At 42.9% G+C, this 23,940-nt stretch overlaps 7 protein-coding genes across 7 annotated transcripts, besides 7 other annotated features; 2 read left to right on the top strand and 5 right to left on the bottom strand.

Annotated features, from left to right (window-relative positions):
* Positions 1–23,940: part of a sequence feature (contig 1.88 1..183820(1)) that runs on past the window's edge.
* Positions 638–2,670, bottom strand: ANIA_05103 (putative mitochondrial carrier protein). The gene is made up of 4 exons (XM_050612186.1): positions 2,258–2,670; positions 2,171–2,177; positions 1,941–2,092; positions 638–1,883 (listed from the first exon to the last, which is right to left on the bottom strand). The coding sequence occupies exons 1-4, from the start codon at positions 2,461–2,463 to the stop codon at positions 1,025–1,027; spliced, it is 1,224 nt and encodes a 407-aa protein (XP_050468132.1). The 5' UTR covers positions 2,464–2,670; the 3' UTR covers positions 638–1,024.
* spt16 (chromatin-remodeling protein SPT16) lies at positions 3,077–6,482 on the top strand (the record flags this gene model as incomplete). The annotated part of the gene is made up of 7 exons (XM_050612185.1): positions 3,077–3,256; positions 3,307–3,391; positions 3,452–3,573; positions 3,657–3,812; positions 3,863–5,294; positions 5,344–5,942; positions 5,997–6,482. 7 exons carry the CDS (start codon positions 3,077–3,079, stop codon positions 6,480–6,482), a joined length of 3,060 nt encoding a protein of 1,019 aa, XP_050468131.1.
* ANIA_05101 (zinc metalloprotease) lies at positions 6,795–7,995 on the bottom strand (the record flags this gene model as incomplete). Its single annotated transcript, XM_657613.2, has 2 exons — positions 6,795–7,631; positions 7,714–7,995. The coding sequence occupies 2 exons, from the start codon at positions 7,993–7,995 to the stop codon at positions 6,978–6,980; spliced, it is 936 nt and encodes a 311-aa protein (XP_662705.1). The 3' UTR covers positions 6,795–6,977.
* Positions 8,486–10,036, bottom strand: ANIA_05100 (CDC50/LEM3 family protein; the record flags this gene model as incomplete). Its single annotated transcript, XM_050612184.1, has 6 exons — positions 9,856–10,036; positions 9,767–9,803; positions 9,616–9,712; positions 8,848–9,556; positions 8,630–8,792; positions 8,486–8,537 (listed from the first exon to the last, which is right to left on the bottom strand). Exons 1-6 carry the CDS (start codon positions 9,953–9,955, stop codon positions 8,486–8,488), a joined length of 1,158 nt encoding a protein of 385 aa, XP_050468130.1. The 5' UTR covers positions 9,956–10,036.
* Positions 10,254–10,295: a sequence feature (Short protein (ANIA_11464, CBF80858.1) was converted to a misc_feature.).
* Positions 10,495–10,503: a sequence feature (Short protein (ANIA_11464, CBF80858.1) was converted to a misc_feature.).
* Positions 10,733–12,343, bottom strand: ANIA_05099 (protein lafA). Its single transcript, XM_050612183.1, has one exon. It carries the CDS (start codon positions 12,292–12,294, stop codon positions 11,116–11,118), a length of 1,179 nt encoding a protein of 392 aa, XP_050468129.1. The 5' UTR covers positions 12,295–12,343; the 3' UTR covers positions 10,733–11,115.
* Positions 14,735–16,661, bottom strand: ANIA_05098 (U2 snRNP complex subunit CUS1). The gene is made up of 2 exons (XM_657610.2): positions 16,482–16,661; positions 14,735–16,421 (listed from the first exon to the last, which is right to left on the bottom strand). The coding sequence occupies exons 1-2, from the start codon at positions 16,536–16,538 to the stop codon at positions 14,829–14,831; spliced, it is 1,650 nt and encodes a 549-aa protein (XP_662702.2). The 5' UTR covers positions 16,539–16,661; the 3' UTR covers positions 14,735–14,828.
* Positions 21,622–21,629: a sequence feature (Short protein (ANIA_05097, CBF80853.1) was converted to a misc_feature.).
* Positions 21,712–21,715: a sequence feature (Short protein (ANIA_05097, CBF80853.1) was converted to a misc_feature.).
* Positions 21,810–21,820: a sequence feature (Short protein (ANIA_05097, CBF80853.1) was converted to a misc_feature.).
* Positions 22,238–22,280: a sequence feature (Short protein (ANIA_05097, CBF80853.1) was converted to a misc_feature.).
* On the top strand, positions 22,603–22,817 carry ANIA_11463 (uncharacterized protein; the record flags this gene model as incomplete). Its single annotated transcript, XM_050612181.1, has 2 exons — positions 22,603–22,704; positions 22,800–22,817. The coding sequence occupies 2 exons, from the start codon at positions 22,603–22,605 to the stop codon at positions 22,815–22,817; spliced, it is 120 nt and encodes a 39-aa protein (XP_050468128.1).

Below are 23,940 nucleotides of genomic sequence, written 5' to 3'. Positions count from 1 at the left end.
GGCTAATTTCGTCCTAAAGTGTGGTTCTTGACTGCTTTGGGTGTGGCTGTGACGATTGCATATGAGCCTGAGCTGAGCCCCCGTCACTGTGTTCTATGCTAGACAGCTACTTTGCATAATCCGGACAGACTGCTACCAGACGACTAGGTAACGATTTGGGAGTAGGTGGTGGTGTGCTTAAACCAAATACGGTGCGGTGCCACTGTGCCACCGCCCGAAACTGCCCGTTGGATTTGGTGGGGATTTTCGGGCAGTGCCTATGGACCATGACCGATCTCCTGGTAGCGTAGTATTAGTGGACCATACCCCCTCAAATACTGCGACGTACCCCGTGCTTGGTAACAGGAATCCTCCATGGCACCGGTGGGGTGGGGGGAAACAACGGAGCCGATAGTTAGCAGCAATAGATAGGACCGCAAGGATATATGCGCAGTTATTATCCCAATCTCTATGAACTGTTGTAAGGATGCGAATTTCGGTGGGCCTGTCCTATGACATCACAAGACTACAATTGTACCTAGATGGGATCGTGAGTAAGCGATACTTATGGGGTAGTATTGGAGTCTCTGTAGAAGCTTGTCTCACCATGAATTCAGGCCTGATAATAAAGAGAAAGGAGAAGAGACGACATACTTGTGCTCCAAAACTTGATTAAAGACTATCGTATCTATGTCTAGTCCATCTACAACCCGGCCCACATAATACTCGAAAGAGTTTATACATTAATGGTCCGCTAAAAGATACAGCCGAGCAGTAAGGCTCCCAAGGGTTGATGACGCTTCTTTATACAGCCAACGAAGCGCGATTATGTGAAGTCTTTTGACAGTTTGTTGAGAAGCGCTTCACCCTTCTACCAACTCGTAAGCGTGCGACACCACATGGGATTTGCTGTGCAGACTGCAATGGGCTGTAATTTAGCAGATAGAGTGTGGGACATGCCAAAAGAACTTTGACCGCACCAAATAAGTCCTCAACTTGAGTCCCAAAACCCATAATGGGTGAATTTCACAGATGAGAAGAAGCGTTATGGCAGCAGAATATCGTAGCCATCTTTTCGTATATATGTGGCATCTGCCATGCTTGCATGTTTGCGGCGCACTAACTCGAAAATCACGAGTCCGGCACTTGTACTAGGAACTTGACGAAGGGTATTGCCCAAGAACCCTCGATAAAGCCATCTGGTCCAGCCTCCAGCCCGAGCAGCCTTTCTTATGCACCGCTTATAAGTTTCCTGGTACGCTAAGTAGTATATTCGCAGCATTTGCCTTCTCGAAGGGCGTAAGGCTGCCTGATGGTCAAGGTATTCCAACCGTGCAATGTGAATATTTTGTATCGCATTCAGTGGGTGTTGGATGATCTGCTGGGCGACAGACGCGAGAAGGCCCGCAGCTAATAAGAAACATGGCTCCAGAGCATAATGCGGTTTGATTAGCGGCACTCCACGGTCGCTGGACTGAGATGACTGCAGATAGCCCACTTTTTGAGGGCTTGAGGACCCATAATAGCGAGTAACGAAGGAGTAGTATGCCTGCGATTTGATGTACTCGAAGAAAGAAAAGAAGACGGCACTGCCGAAAGAGTCGCGTAAAAATGACAGACTCCAGCCGGCGAAAATACCGCGTACCCCGATTTGTTGTAGTTTGCGCTGGCCATAGTGCCACATGCTCTGATAACGGCCTTCGATAATATCGCTGGTTCTGAGGCGGACTTGCAGAGCATCCAGGGGGGCAGCTACAACAGACTGAATTGAGCCAGCCACCAAACCGGCTACAAAAGTATCGATCGGGCTAGCTGGTGGGTATGTACGTCTCACACCTTGCGACACAGGCTCGTACAAAGCACCTAAAACTTGAAGATACGAAGTATACAGCACAGCTCCAACCCTATTACGACATTCAGCTGCACTTTTCGTCTTCGCCCGGGATTTTCAGTACACTTACCCAGCATTAGCCAGCAAAGGGGGTACAACCTGATTTGGTATGAACCGCCAGCCATAAGCGCGAACAGCATGAATGAGTAGACCCGGAGTAGTGGTGTGTAGGGACCAGCGACCACCTTCAGATAGACGTGGGGAAACAGCTCGAGCAAACGCCTAACAAAAAAATAATTGCATTAGTCGTCGTGGGGGCAATGCCGAATAAGAATGAGAAAGGGATCAGGATATGTGTACCATGTAACTGTGAGGAAAACAAAAAAAAAAAAAGAAGGCTGCATTAGCCTACAGCAAATGCCGGAAGAGAAGCAGTTGGGTACCTACTCAACCCGTGTGCGAAAGAACGCCTTTACAGGGATTCTGAAATAAAAAGCGACAAGTTGCGCACTAAGAGCACGCACACCAGCGGCTGAAGCGCCTGTTGCCGCATTGCTCCGCGGATTTCTGCGGGTGCTGGAGTCTTCTGAGGTCGACAGTCCGCCGTCACTTTGTATCTGCTGGCTCATCGAGTCTTCGGGAAGAACGTCCATGTTAAACTCGAGTCCGTCGTTGAGCGCAAACGCTGAAGTTCAATAAGATGATTTGGAGCGCTCAACATTGGCCTTAGGTAGAAACATTGTAGTGACCGGCCCCGCATATAAAGGTGATGCAAAAAGGCAAAATTGTACGAGATGAGGCAGAGATGGCTAAAGGATTGAGTCCGGATCGGAAATAACTGCAAAGTTCATCATACTCTTGATTTTTCCAAGAACAAAGATAAAAAGGATAAATTCCTGCTTACAACAGCGGACGGTCTTCTATAATGCTGTGCAAACAATTCAAACATTCTGATTCCGCTAAAAGCTAAATTGCAAACGCCAATCCAAAAGTTCAAGACGCGCGCCATCTCTCGCGTTTACTCCCATTGCTTCGCATTCATTTATATGCCTAAAAAATCCACAAGGATAACAGGCTTTTATCATCTGAACCTGCCACAACCATTACATATCATTTAAGCAACTTAAAGTGCTTTTCCGTTTCTGCTTCTCACTTTGCTACCAAGATTCAACTTCACGAACTCGTCTAAGCATCCTTTAACCCCTTAGTCCTTGCGCCAACGGCAGGTCCCTGGAGCCACGGCGCCGCTTTGGGAGAAGGCACATCATGGGCGACGAGATTGTCATTGATAAAACAGCCTTCTTCAATCGTCTCTCGAGCTTCTATGCAGCATGGAAGGCAGACAAACGATCCACCAACTCTGTCTTTGGCGGTGCGGGATCTATCATTATCCTGATGGGGAAGACGGATGAAGCAAACAGCTATCAAAAGAACAATGCTATACATGTATGCTGCTTACGTCGTCGGTTACTTATTATATCTACTGATACTTTTAGTTTTGGTTACTCGGCTACGAATTCCCAGCTACACTTTTCGTCTTCACACCGGAGGTTATGTACGTTGTGACAACAGCGAAGAAAGGTATCACCTGATCTGAACAAGGAATAGCCCAGGAATCCTCTCTCCCTAACTTCATGACAGCCAAACATTTAGAACCCTTGAAGGGTGGAAAGATCCCGGTCGAGATTCTGGTAACGACTAAGGATCAGGAAGAAAAGACGAGATTGTTTGAAAAGTGCGTGGATATAATAAAGTCCGCTGGGGTATGTTTTCTATCATGTCCAGGGATCAAGATGACCATGCGTGGTTCGTTAACTTCCGACGCTAACAAGCTATCTGCCAACAGAATAAGGTTGGGATCTTACCGAGAGACACAACCACAGGTCCATTTGTGGAAGACTGGAAGCGCGTATATGGAAAGATATCCGGCGATGTAGAAGAAGTCGACATTTCGCCCGCTCTTTCAGCCGCATGCTTTTCGGTCAAGGATACGGATGAACTAGTACGTCTATTCACTTACAACGTCGATAAAAGTGGTCTAAAGTTTTGCAGGTGTCCATAAGGAATGCATCTAGAGCTTGCAGTGGTCTGATGTCCGATTATTTTGTCGATGAAATGTCTCGCTTGCTAGACGAAGAAAAGCAAATGACGCATAAAGCTCTATCTATGCGTATTGACGCCAAGATTGATGACGCTAAATTTTTCAACAAGCTCGCAAAACTACCGTCGGAATTTGATCCTCAGCAAATCGATTGGGCTTATGGTCCCGTCATTCAGAGTGGCGGGAAATATGACTTGAAGTTAACAGCTGTGTCTGATGACAACAATCTGGAACCCGGAATCATCATTGCTGGATTCGGCATTCGCTACAAAACCTACAGTTCTATCATTGGGCGCACCTACCTGGTTGACCCGACAAAGTCCCAAGAGGCAAACTATTCCTTGCTCCTAAGTGTCCATGAGGCTGTTTTGAAGGAGGCTCGTGATGGTGTGGTCGCCAAGGAGCTCTACAACAAGGCAATTGGAATTGTGCGAGCTAGGAAGCCGGAACTCGAATCCCACTTCGTGAAAAATGTCGGTGCTGGTATAGGTATTGAGCTTCGAGATTCGAACATGATTCTCAATGGGAAGAACACCCGGGTTTTGAAGAGTGGGATGACATTTTCTATCACGGTCGGGCTGGTGGATGTTGAAGAGCCGAGCGTGAAGGACAAGAAAAAGAATGTCTATTCAATGATGATCACGGACACCGTTCGGGTTGGAGAACAGGGACCTCACGTATTCACCAAGGACGCGGGCATTGATATGGACTCTGTGTCCTTCTATTTCGGTGACGAAGAAGAGCCACAGAAACCTGCAAAGGAGAAGAAAGAAACCAAATCGAGTGCGATTGCGAGCAGGAATGTCACGAGGACAAAGCTCCGCGCTGAACGTCCTACGCAGGTAAATGAGGGAGCAGAGGCGCGGCGCCGCGAGCACCAAAAGGAGTTGGCCGCTAAAAAGACCAAGGAGGGTTTAGACCGATTTGCAGGTACCACTGGCGATGATAATGGAGTCACGCAGAAGAAGTTCAAGAGATTCGAGTCCTACAAGAGGGACAATCAATTGCCAGCCAAAGTCAAGGATCTCACAGTTTATGTGGATCACAAGGCATCTACTGTTATTGTTCCCGTAATGGGTCGACCAGTCCCTTTTCACATCAATACCATCAAGAACGCTAGCAAAAGTGATGAAGGGGAGTACGCCTATCTTCGCATCAACTTTCTTTCCCCAGGACAGGGTGTGGGAAGGAAAGACGACCAGCCATTTGAAGATCTGTCAGCACATTTTCTAAGGAATCTCACTCTCAGATCGAAGGATAATGATCGATTTGCGCAGGTAGCTCAGGATATTACTGAGCTCAGGAAGAATGCCCTGCGCCGTGAGCAGGAAAAGAAAGAGATGGAGGATGTGGTTGAGCAAGACAAGCTAGTTGAGATCAGAAGTTTGTCACCCTTTTATGACATATGCTTTTGAAACTAATCCAGAGTCAGATCGTCGCCCCGTGAAGTTGCCTGATGTTTACCTTCGACCTCCGCTTGACGGTAAACGAGTACCCGGTGAGGTTGAAATACACCAGAATGGTCTTCGCTATGTCTCTCCCTTCCGCAACGAACACGTCGATGTGCTGTTCAGCAATGTTAAACACCTTTTTTTTCAGCCTTGCGCTCATGAGTTAATTGTCTTGATCCACGTCCATCTCAAGACTCCTATCATGATTGGCAAGAGAAAGACTAGAGATATTCAGTTCTACAGGGAGGCTACCGAGATGCAATTCGACGAGACCGGGAACCGAAGGCGAAAGCATCGCTATGGGGATGAAGAAGAGTTTGAGGCCGAGCAAGAGGAGAGGAGGCGTCGGGCAGCTTTGGACAGAGAGTTCAAAGCATTTGCTGAGAAGATAGCTGATGCTGGCAAGGATGAGGGTGTTGATGTCGATATTCCTTTCAGAGAAATTGGCTTCACCGGTGTCCCTAATCGGTCGAATGTTCTGATTCAGCCAACCACAGATGCACTCGTTCAACTGACTGAGCCTCCCTTCCTGGTCATCAGTCTCAACGAAATTGAGATTGCGCATCTAGAGAGGGTGCAGGTAAGTTAACACAGATATTCTAGTCATTCAGGCGGGGACTAAAATGCTGTACAGTTTGGCCTCAAGAATTTCGACCTTGTCTTCGTTTTCAAGGACTTCCACAGGGCACCAGTGCATATTAACACAATTCCTGTGGAGAATCTGGAAGGTGTGAAGGATTGGCTTGATTCTGTGGATATCGCGTACACAGAAGGGCCTCTCAATCTGAATTGGACTACGATTATGAAGACAGTTGTCAGTGACCCGTACGGCTTCTTTGCTGACGGTGGGTGGTCTTTCCTGGCTGCCGAATCGGATTCCGAAGACGGCTCCGATGAAGAGGAGGAATCCGCTTTCGAGCTCTCTGAGTCAGAACTTGCCGCAGATGAAAGCTCAGAGGAGGATAGTGACTACGATGACGATGCTAGTGCTGACGATGATTTCAGTGCGGATGAAGATGAGAGTGGAGAGGACTGGGACGAGCTGGAACATCAGGCCAAAAAGAAGGATAGAGAAAGCGGATTGGACGATGAAGACCGAGGCAAGAAGCGAAAGAGGTGACAGGCCGGTCATCTATGAACTGCCACTGCTCTCAGCGGCCAAACACCCAGCCGAATCTTGTACTTTACTTGACCTACAGTGTTAATGGAATTTTCCCCCTGCAGATCATCAGTGATTACCGGAACCTCCAGAAGGTGGACATGTTGACCTATATTATCTGGCTATAGAAGACAGCTTGCCTTGTTGAAATGGGGCGAACGCATTCTGACGGAAGATTCGACAACCTAGCTGGTTGGATTCATAGCCTCAACGGATTTTCGGTTCATGGTCCATCATATGGCCTTCCGCTTTACAGGCTGGGTGCAGAGGGGTCCAGGAAAAGGGCTTTCTCATTGACCGTCAAACAGATATGAATGAATCATGCAGTACGGCCACATAGGGCATCAAAGCGCTGTCCATGGGGTCCGCTATGTATCAATTTGCACCAATTCCCTGTCCCCGTCATTACTTGTTACATGTCGGTGGTACCATGGTGAACCAGTGAGGCTATTTTTATCATTTCCCTTCCCTCATCGTGAACCACATGTCACGCATCCTCTTAACCTGGGCCGGCGTGAAGTGCTCGTAACACTCATCAGAAGAATAATCCATAAAGTTGTGTACAGGGTCCACACCCGGGCTTCCTGGGCATGAGTCTTTGCGAGCAGGACATCCATCGGTCGGAATAGACTCCTGGGGTGTGTCTTCTATATAATCACCCTCGTTGTCAAGGGAGCAAGACTCCCCCTCGAAAGTGTGCAGGAGTCCGTTCCAGTGACCAATTTCGTGTATGGCGGTTCCGCCTCGGTTATAATGCGTTAGAGACCCCCCTGGCATAGTTTTTGCAAGCACGTTGCATCCGTCCTTCACATAGCTGGAACGCAGACTAGTACTGTTAATACTCGGGTCGGGTAAAGTGCAGAAGCCGAGAACGCTTGCTGATAACTGTTCCGAAGTACCGAGCAGACGACCCTGAGATTCGGAGCCTGAGAGAACTTGGAGATCGGACTGGAAGTAGACATTGAGGGTTCGGTAGCTGCCTCTACGGAGGGCATCTTTCATGCTAAGCTCGTCTTCATTACGCGCCCATTTATCGTTGATATGGCGCGTTACCCCTTCGAGACGGTAGCTTATTGAAGCGTTTTGATATGCATCTTGGAGGTAAGATAACTTATTATAGTTAGTCCATTAATCAACATTATGTGATGGAAAAATAGGTGGGCTGGCACACGAATAAAGATCCAGAACTAACCTGAGTAGCAATCATACCGTCCGAAACCACGTCGCCACTCGCTTTGCTGCTCACGACATGGAACCATACCTCTATCTCAATGGGCTCCAGCGCCTTACGACTTCCTTGCTCGACTATGCCATCATTTTCGAGAGCGCTCAATTTTCTAAATTCCGCCTTCAACGATTCATCTGGGCCTGCAGTAGCACAATATCCCCTGCCCCAACGAGGAACAGCAAGACAGGTTTGCTGAAGGAAGGCCAGCATAAGAACCAGGTCCTGGAGTCGACGAAGTTGAAGCATCTCGTCTGAGGGAATGAACGTTTCTGGACTTACCGAGAAGATGGGCAATATTAAAAAAGAGTCCCAGCGTTGCTAACAGTTACGCGGCATGGTATGCAATCATTGTCAATTGTTGGCATTGGAAAGATTGTTGAACCAGGCCGGGAATGCGACAGCAAGGGATGCAGAAACCACGGATGGCGGACATAGGAAAGGAGTTCATTTGTCCCAAATAAATACTCCGTGTCCAAAACCAAAGACGCAACACGCTGCAGCAATTCTAACATATAAGGATTTGCTGAAAATAAATTGGCCCGTATGCGCTTTTACCACCTTTGGACTCCTCAATCGTAAACACGCTGCTGCCCTTTACCAAATTGAGAAACTCGAAATGAAGCCGGGATACCACTCGAATCAGAATCAAGGGGCATGTTTGCAAGCATTATTGATATACAGTATGTGAAAACGAAAAGGGAAATACATGGAAATTGAACGCCAAACAAAATAAAACTTAACGGGAATGGGCCCCATTCCTATCATCTCGCCCAGTCGCGATAGCGGAGCTATCCTGTTCGTTGTTCCAAGTCAAATATGCATGGTCTCCCAGTTTCCTGAAGATGTCAGCTCATGGTCGGTTGGAAAGGAAAAACCTTACCTTGGACGGACTAGGTGCGCAATTGTGAACATAGCTCCGAGAAGAACGCAGACACCTCCGACAACAACGTAGGCAATTCCCATGAATGGATTTCGGCCTCCAAGAACACTTCGGGTGGAAATTAGAATAGATTTGGTACCGCCATAATCAGTGACGGGAAAAGCTAGCATGCTGTCAGCACTCTACGTATGTTATTACTCCCATTACTATGAACTCACGATCTTTGATGTCCAACCGATATCGTCCCGACTGCATGGATTCGTTGTCATTTCTCCGGGACAGCTTGCTAAATGTGGGCAATGCGGCTGTTCTCATCCAAACCATGAAATCCTCATCTTCATGCAGATTTGGGATTCCACTGTCGTAGTTGGGATAGCGTTCTCGCCAATTGGGTGGCGGAACTACCGCACCTGGTTCGTACTCAGTCTTCTTGATGAGCTCTTTGTCACTGTCCCACGCGATACCCTTCTTGGTCATATTGTACGTCTCAGGATCACCACCGCGGCCGTTAACAAGTATAGGGTTATTTATTGTGTCATTGAACATGGAGTTCGCGATGAGTCCGCAGGGATAATAGGCCTTTCCGTTTTCATCGAGCTTGAGGGGATCGCATGAGCCACCATTGATCGTAGCGTTTTTGACAGCCTTTCCTTTCAGCTGATCCATATCAAGGCTCTTCACGTATCTTCGATGATTCTGGTAGAAGTTGGTAAGACGGTAGTACATGAAAACCGGCGGCCCGATAGTATCCGGAATATCAAACATCAGTCGGCAATGATCCTCTCCATTGTCGTTACGGAAACGTTGCCAGGACGGCCGTTGATCGAAAGACGATTTGAACGTATATTTGAATTTATCATCAGGGATCGATACAGCATCCGTTGTGGCGTCCTTGCAGTCTGAATAGTCTATCACTAATTCTTGAACCTAAGAGCAAAAATCAAAGTCAGAAAGCAAGATCAAGGTACGGGAGAGTCAGATTGTACAGTTGAACTAGCCCATAGCAATAACCCACCGATAGGGGCAAAAATGACTCCGACGATGAAAAAGAGAGGTAAAACACTCTTGGGTGTCAAAATCGGCCTGCAGCCCGTCAACTACTAACCCCAGCATAAGCATTTGAATTTGCGGACTTACTGCCAGGCTTTTAGACGTTGTTGCCGGAAGGCAGTGTCTGTATCCTCAATCAGTATCGTAGAATCGTACGGATAATGCGGAGCTCTCACTTGCTGGCCTTCTGTTTTTGGGCTTCTTATCAATGTCGGTATCTCCCCTATGTTCTTGTTCACTAAAGGGCTCAATACTGTTCCCCTGTGAATGAGACATAGTTTCTCATAAGACCCATTCCATAGAGAAATATATATGGATGTAAGCGCACGTGTGACAATAAGTATTGTCGCTGTTGTCTAAGTAGACAAACCGTGGTGGCGCATATAACGGCGGTTGCGTGCTTGGTAGGCATCGCCCCAGGAATTCTTGAGTCAGCACAGTAAGGCTAATATTAGCTATGTCTCTGATTCGCTTTCCGCGACACATGCAGTCCCACCAGCCATATACAACGTACATATGTGTACTACTCTGTACATACTCTGTTTATTCCGTCTCACAGCTGCGCTGAGCAAAAATGTCCTGCGCAGGGGGTCTACTAAGCATGCGAAGCAATTTTGTATGTAAGAGCTGATTTACTACGTCGCGCCCTGCTAGTTCTTCTAGAATCACGTACAGGGCAATCTCATTGATAGGTAACGAAATCGCGGCAAAATGAACCCTGCATCTCAGGCAGATGGGATTGATTATACAACCCTTAATACATTCGCATGCAGCACCTTGACCATGAAAAGGGTAATACTACTACCGCTTTGTAGGGTCAGTGATACATAAATATTACTCGAGTTCATTTGCAGAGTAATCTACTATTACACCGTATTTACTGCGGTATAGTGCGACACAAGTGCACACTACCCCGGCCCTGTAAACCAGCTTCCTGCTCCGGGTTTCTTCCTTTTCCGAACCATCAAGTCCCTATGCGTCAGAAAAAGTCAGATCTACCTTTTATTGAAAAACTAAGGGTTCGACCATCAAGACAACAACAGAACACATAATGTACGAATCCACGCAAGCTCAATTGGGGACAACTCTATCTAAGCAAAAATTAAACGCTAACCGTTTCAAAGTGACCGCAGACCCGCAACCAAACGCCTGTAGCATGGTCCATAGCAAAACAACCAATGAGCCAAATCAAGACCCTATTTCCGGGTCGCATATAAAATAACCAACCATGCCTTGTGAAATAAGGAGCAAACAAAATAAAATTGGAGTCCTTAATGCAGTGATCTGATGAAAAGAGGAGAAGCAGGGGTATGAGACCGTATGCTGGATACAATGAAGCATGGAGTCGACTAACCAGTTAGTCGGAGAGGAAAAGAACACCAAGTGAACGGGACATTGCGCGGGCTATCGGAGCAGCCCTGCGATGTGACATCTCATCATTTAAGATACTCTTGAAAATGACTTGGGTTGAATAAACCAACCCTTTCATAAGCAGTCCAAAGCTTGCTTGCTTTATTCACATCAATCTTGCAGGCCTGTTGAGCGTCTGTCTTGCGGAATTCTTTGCCAACCCTCAAAGCTTTGACGCGAGCCTCAAAGATGCGCCGCTTGCTGCAGAGATAGGTAGCACAAGAGAGCCTCAGAGTGGCAGCCAGGTTTAACTCAGCTGGGCTCAAGAGGTGCCGGTCGGGGTCATTACTTAGGTCCAGCATCTGACCTTTCCAATCTGCCTTCAATGCTTTTGCATTGCCACCGAGGGTCTCTAAAGAGGGCGAATAGTCTTTGATGGAGCTAAAATCTGTGTCATCCCTGCTCGTGCCGATGGCACGAGAAGGCTTGGAGTTCGGCGTGTGTACGTCAAACGAATCCAAAACCTTTTGTTTCGGGGTGGACTTTGGTGTGCGCTTTACTCTGGGCGTCCGCTGCACACGGGATTGAGCAGGAACCACCCTTTTTGTTGGCGCTGGCGCGATTCTTTTCAATCTGCCATTTGAAACTTCTGGGCGATGCCGGTTCATCATGATTAATTGACGCTCAAGGGTACGTCTCTCCTCTTTGGCCCACGCCGCCGGATTCCGATTGTACTGAGCTGATACAATCGGAACACAAGAAAGGGCCAGAAAATACTCATCGCGCGTTGGTTTATTGAGTTTATTGTCGAACATAGCCATATGAGAATCAATGTGCTGTTCCATCACCGCTTCGGGAGACGGCGGCAGCAGGGGGGCAATTAGCGGCTCATAACTGGCAATTTCGGGAACGGGCTCATGCGTTGAGAAGAGAAGAGGATCTCGTGATGAGACCAATACATCCCCATCGGGCTGCTCAGGGTCGGTCGACTTGCTTTTCTTATTGTTCCCAACGTACGGAGTCACTGGCGGCGACGGTAGTTCCATTTCTAACTGTGTTCGTTTCCGGTTAACTGAAATGGGTGCAAGCTTCATTTCCTGAGAATGTGATTGATCCTGCGGTAACTTGTGAGGAGGAAATGTGGAGTTAAATGATTCGAACGGCTTAGACTCTGGGGGGGACATGAGGCTGGACACCGAAGGTAGACGGCCCATGTTGGGCTTATGACTCGATGCCAGCAATGAGGCTGTAGGGAAAGATGTCATCTCAAAGGGTGCGGCACCAGAACTTAGGTATGTCGCGCTTTGAGTCAAGTAGAGACTGATGCGATGTAGATCCACAAGATAATCGCTAGCGACCGTCTCGATATATAGTGGCCTATATGTCAGGCGGTGATAAGGATGATGGTGATGGAATGATGTTTATAGAAGTCAATGGAACGGAGGGAGTTTCGCAATACTGGCTGAGCACACGGCTGAGTACACGGCTGAGTACACGTGAAAGTGATTTGTCAGGGCCTCTTTGTTCTGTGGCGACAGGCAGGCAACAAGTACTCCGGAAAGTGATGGCCTAGTCTCGGCGATAAGGGAATCAGAGCAAGCCAGAAAAGCTCAACGACTTGTAAGAGGAGAAGCACAGCCCTGGGAGTGAGAAAGAATAAATCAAAGCGCCCCTGGGAGGCTTTGGCTAAAGGGTTTAGGTATGAGTCAATGCGTTGCTGATGGGCGGATGAGCCTGAAGTTCTATGCTTGTTATTGTACAATGGATGTTCACGAGACTGCGGGGGTGGTGCGTGGCTGTAGAAGCAGTGAAGCCAATTCCAACACTGCAGTACCAACTGGATATATCAAGCGCCATATGACCTTCTTAACCATATTCGAAGATGGGCGTCATATCTTATATCTGGAGACTGAATCAGTCCGGCCTTCTCTAAAGTCGGCAAGGCATAAGTGAGCGTGTGATCGGAGGCGGGGGTGGATGATCCACCACATGACGCCAATTGTCACGGGAAGGGGCTAGGTGATTCGCAGCATCTACAGTCAATACATGGCAGATGAGGCATAATTTTAGAAGGTTACGGCTGGCTTGGCGGTTGACTGTCTGAGCGTCCCATTTGAGGGGACGAGCTGCTTTGATGACTGCAAACCCGCCAATGGCTGCAAACAATTGAGTTGTCGTCAGATGTTGGGCTGAAAGCCATGGATATCAGACTGGCGGCTGTCTTAGGACCTGGGTCTCGAGAAGGTATCAGGCTCCCGCCACCTTGCGGAGTTAAGGGTCTTGGTAACCCCGCCTCAATGAGTACGGAGTACGCTTCCGACGATGGCCGAGCAGAAATGACTCAACTTGAATCTCCAGAAGAGACTGTTTAAGGTACTATACCAGCCAGTAATAATCATCTCCTGTGGTATCCTCCTGTCATAATGTACAGTAAATGCTTCACCGTAGTATCTAATATTATGACTCAATCATCCAAGTGAACCCTGATAATACTGATATCAGCTGGAGAGATTGAAGCATGAACATGCATTCTTGATGCAGTCCAAGATGTGATGCTCAAGTGTAGTCTGAACCTGCATGCCATTACACCTACGCGCAGTTCACAAATGTCAAGTACCTCTTGAGCAGTAGGAGGACGCGGCGATACTCCGAGTACCGAAGTAGTACCCAAGCTAGTCGTGGAGCACCAAAACGCCATTCCACGTGGGATTGGGATTCCGCATCCAATAAACCCTGGTACAGCGAGGTATTCTGTAGATCTTTGTTAAGTGGTATCATGTGGCATTCTGATATACAACTATGCCCTTGCAGCGTTGACACCTCTTATGCCATGTCCAGTTCCTCGTTGAGCTTTCCCTACTAGGAGATTTGGCTACAGGCTTCAGTATCACGTGATTCGAAAGGAGATATCATTCTGGAGACTACATCCAAAGTCACAGAACAAAAACTAGCCAGGAGGTCCTGTGCTGCATTGCCCATGCATTACAGAGCGGGCAGCGAGCGTGGTATTAAGACCATTACTACACTTCCCTGATCTGACAAAGAGGCTCACCACAACAAGAGCAGGTCAAGAGTTTTTTTTAACGCGCCCAGTTGGCGAGCCTGACATGGAATTATGGCTGGGAATTACCAAGTTCATTGGTTGCTTGAACAGAATTAACATCGAATGAAAAAGCGCAGGGTTGGTCATCATTTATTTCTGGCCACAGGATAACCCTGGCGATGTGAGCAACAGCATTTTCAAAACACACACACTCATAACACACAAACAAACAGTAGGAACTCGGAGGTTCCATGGCTCAGGTTCGCAGAAACTAGTTGCGGAGAGTACTTACCGACGCAAGTAAGAAAACAGCGAATGCGATGCTGCTCGGGACGACCAGAACTGAAATACAGAACGCACCGGCAGTACTGATAGCCGTGTCTTCGAGGCAAGTGTGCAACAGCTAACATATCATGGCCTGTCTCCAAGGGTACCGAGGTTTGTTTACAAGGTAGCCAAGCCGTAAGCAGATGCCGGGTAAGAGAAAAGCCTACAGCACGCCCGGGTGGAGTTCGCGAATAGGATCAAAAAAGGTTAAGATATGTAAGAGGAAGCCATATCAACGCACCCCAATGGCACATGGTAGAAAGCAACGGACCTTGACACGACATGAGTTGGGATAGCCAGAAACATCTGAGAATAGAACATCGTCCCGAGCTGATGGTAAGACAGTCATATGATGATTTTGCAGACAAGTACCTAAAGGTATCTCACAAGCAGTTCCGCAACCGTGGGCCACACGGAATTCTATTGACCTTAGTGTTTGTTTCGCTTCTCCTGTTTGAGCCTTTTCCTACTCTCGTGGGCAATCATGTCGCTGAGATCTTCCTGGAACTCCCAATTGGGGTTGCTCTCCTGCTGCCTCTGAGATTCGTAAAGCCTTTGCAGATTGTCCTTACTGATTCCATCCTCACTTTGCATATCATCCGGATTAACAGAAACATCGACATCTCCGGGTTTCTTGCGCTTTCGAGTTTGATCTTCGGTTCCCAGTACAGGTAAGCTATCTGTAGCCGGGCGCAAATCATACGCCCTGTCACCGCCAAAAAAGCCTTGTACCTCCGTTTGCCTTTCGGGGATGATATGATAAGCACTCCGGCGATCAGCAGACTCCTCTGTTTGCGTTCCTTGATAGTGCTTTCGCACATCAAACTCTCCGGAGACATTTTCAACACCAGCCAGCTCTGACGGAACTGCTGACACTAACCCACTTGGACTTTCCATTCCACTGGGGGTTTGCAGTCCTGCGTCTACGTCCTCTTCGTCGAGCTCTTCTTCTTCATCCTCGCTATCCTCATCGGATAATTCTGGTTCCTGTAACTCTCCCCAGAGATCTTTTTCAACTGGTTCGCCCTGCTGCATGGTTTGCTGAGGCTGCAAAACACCAAAAATGTCGCCTCCATAAAGGGGTCTATTATGTTCGTCCACTGGCGGCTTTCCATAGCCGCCGGGGTGATAACCCCACATAGCACCCGGCGGCGGGGGGGCATTAAGGCCTGGTATCTTCAAAGCTGGGTAAGAGGGGGGCGGCCCATATCGCTGTTGATTTATCAACCAAGGTGGGGGTGCACCAGGCGGCATATTAAGAGCCTCCTTCAGCTCTGAACTAAGCTCCCCGGGGCGCAGATGTCGCTGGTTAGTCTCAAACTCCTTTCCTTCATAGTAAACTTCACCGTATCGAGTCAATTCTGGCTTGGTTTGGAAGCGGAAAAAAGCTTCGTATAACTTCTGATAGTCAATATCTAGTCGCCCCATTTTTGGCTGCACCCTCTCCCTTTGTTTCTGCTTGAGAGTCGCTTGTTCTTGCTTTTCTAGTGCAGCATCACGCATTTCGGCTATTCCCGTCTCCTGGATGAATTTTGGCAACGAGAATGGTGCCTTCTCTATCCCCCTTTTGGATGATAGATATTCACGTTTGAGAGACCAATGAGACGGCACTGGGACAACGTTTCGGTGCGCTTTTATATGAACCAGTAGCCGCGGATCAGGGGCTGAGGTATCCGTCCACTCCACTAACTCAGGCTTCTTGACCATTGCTTTTAGCTCAGCGACGGAGAGCTTGTTCAATTCTTTGCGTTTTCGCTTGGATAGGGTGGGAACTTTATTCTCTTCCTCCTCCGGAATGTCGGCATCATCATCGAAATACACCTCCGGTTTTGAAGGTTCAGCTTCCGGAGTATTGTCTTCAGTATCATCGAATTTAGTAGCGATGTCCTTGTATATTTGCCAGAGAGGATCTTCTGGGTCTAGCGTATCGATGTGTCCCTTATCAATACCATTTGTTGCCGGAGCAGGGGGTGAAACTTCTTCATGTTGTTGGTCAGTGCGGTTACCGGTTGACAATGTGCCCTTGAAGATTGTCAGTTCGTTTGTGTAATGCTAGAAGTGTAGGAATTCTGGGAAGCATACCTGGGATTTCAAAGCCTTTTTTCTAGCTCTTCTTAACTGGTTTTTACTCGGCTTCATTATGATGGTTTCGGGTTGCGAGCTGCAATGTGACAAGTTTGGCCTAGGTGCCAACTGTATAATGAACTATGAATTTGATTTTGCTGTTTGTGTTGAGATTGAAGGGCACGGTTTATAATGCGCTCTCAAATCAGTATGACTGATGCTTTCATGGTCGGCGCGGATCTGCGGCTACCTTCCAATCAGCCATTGCATACTCTCACGTGATTAATCTCTCGGGATGAGCAAGACCTGCTGGCGGGTATTAACAAGCAGCGCTGCCCCCCTTGCCATACTGTACTTTAATATATAAGCCTAACCCCAACAACCCAAACATATATACTCTATTGATCACTATATTATATGATGTCTATTACTAGTATAACTCTGATCATGATCATTATATGCTCTTTGTACAAGGCACCCACAAATATAAGTCAAATGTTCTTGTTATGGGATAAGCCCCAGGATATGTCAAGGTGCAGGCTCAGGAATATATTCAGAACAGGATAACGGAGTAAATACAATAGGCAGGCTACAGAGTCAGGCTATCAGACAGGTGCATAGACAAGACAAGACATAGCTCCAGGTTCCGATTTGGATCAGTGTCGGAGCTCCAGAAATCTCAGCTAACCCGGCGGCCAGCGGTGGCAGAATCAAGGCTCAGGATGAGGCGCGGGCTGGCCCCGTGATAGGATAAGGGCTCAGGCATGGCCTTCGCTTCTAAATAGGGCGCTAGATACAATGATCAGAATTAGCAGTTGTCTTGTACCTTTTTAGTCCAGCGGCCTGACCTATACTAGCGCGTAAGAACCAAGCCTGTTACAGTTCTGGGTTGATCCCATGACATGCACCATTTAACTTCATGGCACCTACCATCTATCTGTTATGAAACAACGTCGAAATCTTGCCAAGAATGTCACGGGACAATAGACTTGTTAAACCACGGGTTGGGGCGGGTTTTCAGGCCTAGCTGATCTGCCCACGCGGTTTTTGGGGTGGGTTATCTGAACAGTAAACCGCCCATAGGTTTAGCAAATGATTCTAACCCAACCTAAATAACCCAAAATAACCCAGTTATGTATATTATTACTTCAATAAGCAATAATCTACATATCTAATAAAATACTATATTAAATACTGTATTATAAACTATCTGAGTAAGAAAATATAATCTAGATATAGTTGTTAAGGGACGTAATTAGATGGATCTTCCTATCTAGACGTGCCGTACGTACAAGAAGGAATCGCTAAAGAAGAAATGAGAAAGAAGGATTGTTGTTGTGAGGAAGTCTTGTAGGTGGCTCACCGCCTTCAGGACAGCGCAGGCCTTGGCCGAGTCACTAAGGTCTAAGGTCCTTGTATAGGCAAAGGACCTATAATAGTACCCCCCCTTCTTCTATATAGGAAGTACAGGTCACAGGATAGGTCAGGTTGCTTTAGTCTTTATATATATATATCTAGGATTTTCTCTATTATATATTCTTTCTTACTATTTACTATGATGCTTGGGGGCTGGCTATTATTATTCTTCTAGGAAGAAAGTAGATCTGATAAAGCCAGCTAGAGCAGCTCTATATAGAAGACTAGATAGATCTCTAGGGATATATTTAGCTATAAAGTATAACTGCCTACTAGGCTTATAATCTTATACTTAGTATTTTTCCAGTCCAGTTTCTTACTAGGTCAGTCTATATTGTCAAGGTGCAGGCTCAAGAGTATATTCAGAACAGGATAACGGAGTAGATACAACAGGCAGGCTACAGAGTCAGGCTATCAGACAGGTGCATAGACAAGACAAGACGTAGCTCGAGGCACTGATTTGGATCAGAGTCGGAGCTCCAGAAATCTCAGCTAACCGGGCGGTCAGCGGCGGCAGAATCAAGGCCCAGGATGAGGCTCGGGCTGGCCCCGTGACATATATAGATATTCTTTAGACTTAGCCAGATCTTATCTCCTACTTAGTAGTTTATAGCCAGACTCCTGTACTTATTGTAAGACGTGGTCTAATGTCGGGGTTCTCTAGCTACAACGAAGCGATGACTATCAACGATAATTATCCAATGGAGGGAGCTCGATTGGTACTGAAGAATATTGAAAGGATTGCTTGGAGATCTCTATGTACATGGCATCAGGAGGCCCTTCATATAACCTCCAGTGTGGTTAGTTCGGCATCTCCAAGCAATACCATTACAGTGACGCATGGGTGATTGCGTATACCACCGCATTCCACTGCAACAATATATGGGTTGATCCCAGTACGGCTCGTCCCTTGAATTCCTACTGGCGGACCGGTACGGCTCTGGCGATCCCTCATATTCCTACTGGCGGATAGGCACCGGTAAGGCGCCCGTCCGCGTTATGTGGGAATTGAGGGATAGGGGTCACGTGTCACAGGGCCAGGTCGTCGCCAGCTGGCTCCGGCGTCGGCCCGTGACACTTATTAGCCTGATTCTTTATATTTTATTAGGAATAGGCTATAGAGGCTTAAGCCCAGTCTAGGGCTTCCTTAACTTTCTATATAATAGCTTCCTCTTTCTAGATAGGGCTCTTAATTAGTTCTTCAGCTAGTTACTCTACCTCTTTAGTAGGAATAAATAGGCTAAGATTATATTTATAGCTTAGATAAAAAAAGCTAATCCCTGTTATTATTAATATATAGCTATTAATTACTAGCTCTATAAGTAGAAATAATTTATTCTAGTCCTTCTAGTTATAGCAGGTATATATATAGAGGTAGATTTCTACTATACTGTTTATTCTTTTTATTAATCTATTAGTCTAAGAATAATAGGCTATAAATAGCTGGTAGTTAATCCCTGTTAGGGTATATATACAGGCCTATATATTACTTATAAACTAGCTTCCCCTGTCTAAGGTAATAGCCTTTAAGATCCTATATTTACTTATAAATACTTATACAAGTACCCAGGCTATACCTTTAAAGTTAATTTTTAATATTCCTTCTAGTATCATATCTTTGGTTAATTAGTCTGTAGTAATTATAATATTTATATAATCTTTACTTTCTAGTAGTGTGACAAGCTACGCCCGAAGTCTTGATTTGAGCATTGCCTGAATTGCGACGAGCTGGTCTACTAGGAACCAACTGCTGATTGAATCTCTGGTCTGGGATAAGCCCTGTACAGGCCAGTTCTCATATAATTATTACTAACTTCTAGAATAACAAATCAAGGTTGGTACTAATATTAGTCTATAATACTCATAGAAAGCTTGATAGTTATTATATTTTAATTTTCTAGCAAATTCCTCTAGTCTAATACTACTCTATTAGTATTAATAATTCTAGCTTGTAATATAAGAATTTGCTTGCTATATAAGCAGACCCTATAGTTTTTAAATATAATAAAATAAACAAATTAGCAGAAGGAACTTACTAGAAATATAAGATAAATAAATAAAATAAACCCTAATGCCTTTTAAACTGCTATATAAGCTATATAATAATAAATCTAATAGCAACTATAATAATAAGTAAAGATATTAAACTAATAATAAATAGAATAACTATAACAGTAATATAAATAATATTAAGAAGAGATAAAGCTATTATACTAGTAATTAGAGTAAGTAATTACTTAGACTTTAGATATACTCCTGCAAGAACTATTAAATATTATTTATCTCTATACTTTTATTATCTACTAAATCCCTATTTTAAAAGTCTAAGACCAGTCTACCTGATATAGCCTAATATAATAAATAAAGTAAGAAAATCTATAATATCTTTTATATATTCTTAATTACCAAGATTAATATTAATACTAAAGCTATTAGTAATGATTATACTAAGATATAATATATCTTTTTATAATTAGAAGGTACTATATTATCTATAATATTATCTTAGATAACTAACTATATAATTAAAGACTAAGTTATTAATAATATACTAGAAAATTTTATAAAATATCTAGATCTTTACTTTCTAGATAAAAATTACTTTAAGAAAGCTTAACAAGGTCTTAATATACTATATTAAGGTAATTAACTAATTATAAATATACTTAGTAACTTAAACTGCTTATTAATAAAATATAATAATATAATTATCAAGTCAGCCATCCACCCACAGTCATCTGTCCACCCACCCAAAATGACTGATGCTTGACAAACTTGAAGCTATCACCAACAACGCAAATTGTTAAATTAGGAAATAATTTAAAGATAACTAGGTACAGGATATTAAGTTCTTTTATAACCTGAAGTATTATAATTAGAATATATTAGTAGATATTATCTTAGTATAGAAGAAGACTCTAGAGTAGATCTATCAGGAGGAAGATCTCTAGTATTTAGATACTTATTTCTCTATAATATTAAATCTCTTGCCTCTTGTACTAAGATATCTTTATTAGGTATTATCTAGTACCTAGATTATTACTTTTTAAGCCTCTCCTTTATACTTTCTAAGTATAGAAGTTAGTTTTTATAAGCAAGAAATTCCTTGTCTTATAAAGCAACTTCAAAGCCTTTTTATAACTACTTTATATAGTTATTAGTATCCTTAATAAGTACCTTAGAGGCCCTTTCTATAGAATTCTGAAGTAATAAAGTCTTTTAGTATAGTTATTAAACTATATAAAATATAGTAAATATACTAGAACCCCTACTTAATACTAGAAGGGGAGATAGTATAAAAAGTAATATATAAAGTTTACTAAGAATCTTATCTAGGTTATATAGCTTTATTTTTATAGTAGTAAAGCTGCTCTAAATATTCTTTTTATTAAAAATATTTTAATATATACAGGAATAGGCCTCTAAAAAGTCAAACTTATTAATATAATATTTGCCAAGGCATGATCTTAATTTAATAAGACCTCTATATATATACTTTAGCAGACCAAAATAGCTAATATTTAGTAGTTATAGTAGATAAGATAAACTAGCAGATATATAAAGAGATATTATATTATTATTTTTACAGAGCTTGTTAAATTAAAATATTAGATAGCTTCTATAGCTGTCTAAGATAAGTAATTAATATTAGCTAATTATATAAGGAGTACTAGTAGGAATAAAGTAATTTTAAAGCTAGCAAAGGCCTATCTTGTCTATTATTTATTTATTATTACTTAACTTAATCCTCTAATTACCTGGTAAGCTATATTCTATATACTATTTTTTTATAAAGACCCTTCCTTTAAAAATAATAGTAGAGAAAACTGACCATCCTATAGTATTAATATATTTAATTATAGTTACCTATTTATAGTTTCTTAGCTAAATTAGATAAGGATTACTTAGTATCTTACTCCTAGCAAGTACTTTAGCAGTTACTATAAGCCCTATAGTAAAGCTAGTCTTATTAAAATTATAGATATTTACTAGTAAAATCTCCTTCTTGCTGCAGATCTCTCTTAGATTATAAAACTACTTTTTAATAATCCTAGGATTCTTATATTTAGCTTATTAATAATTATAGTACCTTGCAAAGCAAGATTTTAGTTCTGGATAATACTATTTAAAGTTAGTAACCTAGTTTCTACCAACTAGTTCTAGGGAGGTATTAGATTTAGTTTAGAGGATTATATTAGCTATTTCCTCTATATATATAAGCCTTAGAGGACAGCCGTGCTTATCCCTAGATACTATCTATTATACTAAGTAATCCTCCTAAATTTTAGATAGCCTTAAGTTATGGTTGCAGGCTTTTTGCCTAAATTCATAGCTATTAAGTTAATCTCAGAGTATACTTTGCAGAATATTAAAAACCACCACTGCTTGATGCTGAGACATGATTTTGCTATTTTTTAATATATTTATTACAAGTTAGAGTCTGCCTTCTTGCTCAACTAATTCTTAACATGATCAGAGCTGATTTCGTGGCATGGTAGATAATCAAAGTAAGAGGTTTGGAATACAGGGAGATTTTGGGTGGGGTAGACAGATGACTATGGGTGGACAGCTGACTTGATAATTACATTAGTTATAACTAGGATAATACTATAAAAAAAGATTACCTTAATAATACTCTTAATTATAAGATAAAAATAGAAATAATAGCTATAAATATGTTAAGGGACGTATATAGACGGATCTTCCTATCTAAACGTGCCGTATGTACAAGAAGGAATCACTGAAGAAGAGAAAGCGGGACAGGACAGATCAGAGATTGGAGATAGATAGGGAGCCACGTGACCAGAGCCGCGTACGCTACGCGGTGCGTGTTATGGGAGCATCCCATAACAAAATAAGAAGAAATATTTTAAAAATTATTATTATTAAGTATAATAAGTAGATAATAGAATTAAATAGATTAAGTACTATTCTTAGATATATTAATAGAATTAAAATCTTTATAATAAAATATAGCCCTTTATAAAATAATTTCTAAAGGCTTTTTATTAGTAGCCTGTCTAATCTTCTATATCTTTAGGAAATATTATAAACTAGTAAGCTAGTATTATTATTTATATCTAAACTTAAAATTAAGGATAAATACTGTACAGCTCTATATAAAATATATTAGCTAAGAAAAAGTTTAATATTATATTATAAATAGCCTCTATATTTATTATAGTATAAATAAATATATTATCTATTCCTATTCTTATATACTAGCTTAGAATCCTTAGAAGTCTCTAAATTCTAAATATAAGCCTTTATAGTAGATACTCCTATACTTAAAGATAATAATATATATAATAATAAGAGAAAAAATTATATCTAGTAAAAAAATTCTTATCTAGGTAAGTTAAATAATTAATATAAATAATAAATTAGCAGCCAGAAGTCCTAAAGAAGATAAAAAAGATTTATTAAATAAAAAATATTTTTAAAAAACATAATATTTTTAGGAAGATAATTAGGTTTAACAGACCTAAATTTATAATATCTTTAATTATTAATAAAGAATATATCTACAGAGCTTTAATTAATACTAGATATATCTTCTATATAAAATCTCTAAATAACTTATTAAGAAGTTTTAACTAGAGTATAAATAGCTTCTATAGCTAATTAGAATAGAAGACTATAAAAAAAAGAGTAGTAATAATAGTACTATTACTAGAATTATTTATTAATATTAATAGCTACTACTAGCTAGCTATATATACTTATATTATATTATAACTAGGTAATAGTATAGATATAGTTTTAAGTATCCTATAAATATAATATTAATAAGTTTATATAAATACTAGTAGATCCTGCCTGTAGTTCATTATTAGCTATTATATTAAAATAAATAAAAAACTATCCCTAGTAGTAATTTATTATATAAATACTACTATTATTATAGCCTAGATAAGGTAATAAAGAAAGCCCTATTATATATAAATATTTAGTATAAATCTAAAAAAAAGGCTAATCCCTAAACAAACCTATTCCTTTAGGACCCTAAAAGGGCTATATATTTTTAATTACAGTAAGACTAACTAGCTACTACTGAATT

This window comes from Aspergillus nidulans, chromosome V (assembly GCF_000011425.1).
Source record: "Aspergillus nidulans FGSC A4 chromosome V".
Taxonomy (NCBI): domain Eukaryota; kingdom Fungi; phylum Ascomycota; class Eurotiomycetes; order Eurotiales; family Aspergillaceae; genus Aspergillus; species Aspergillus nidulans.
The sequence above is the reverse complement of the archived record's forward strand: the minus strand, read 5'-3'. Positions and strand labels throughout refer to the sequence as shown.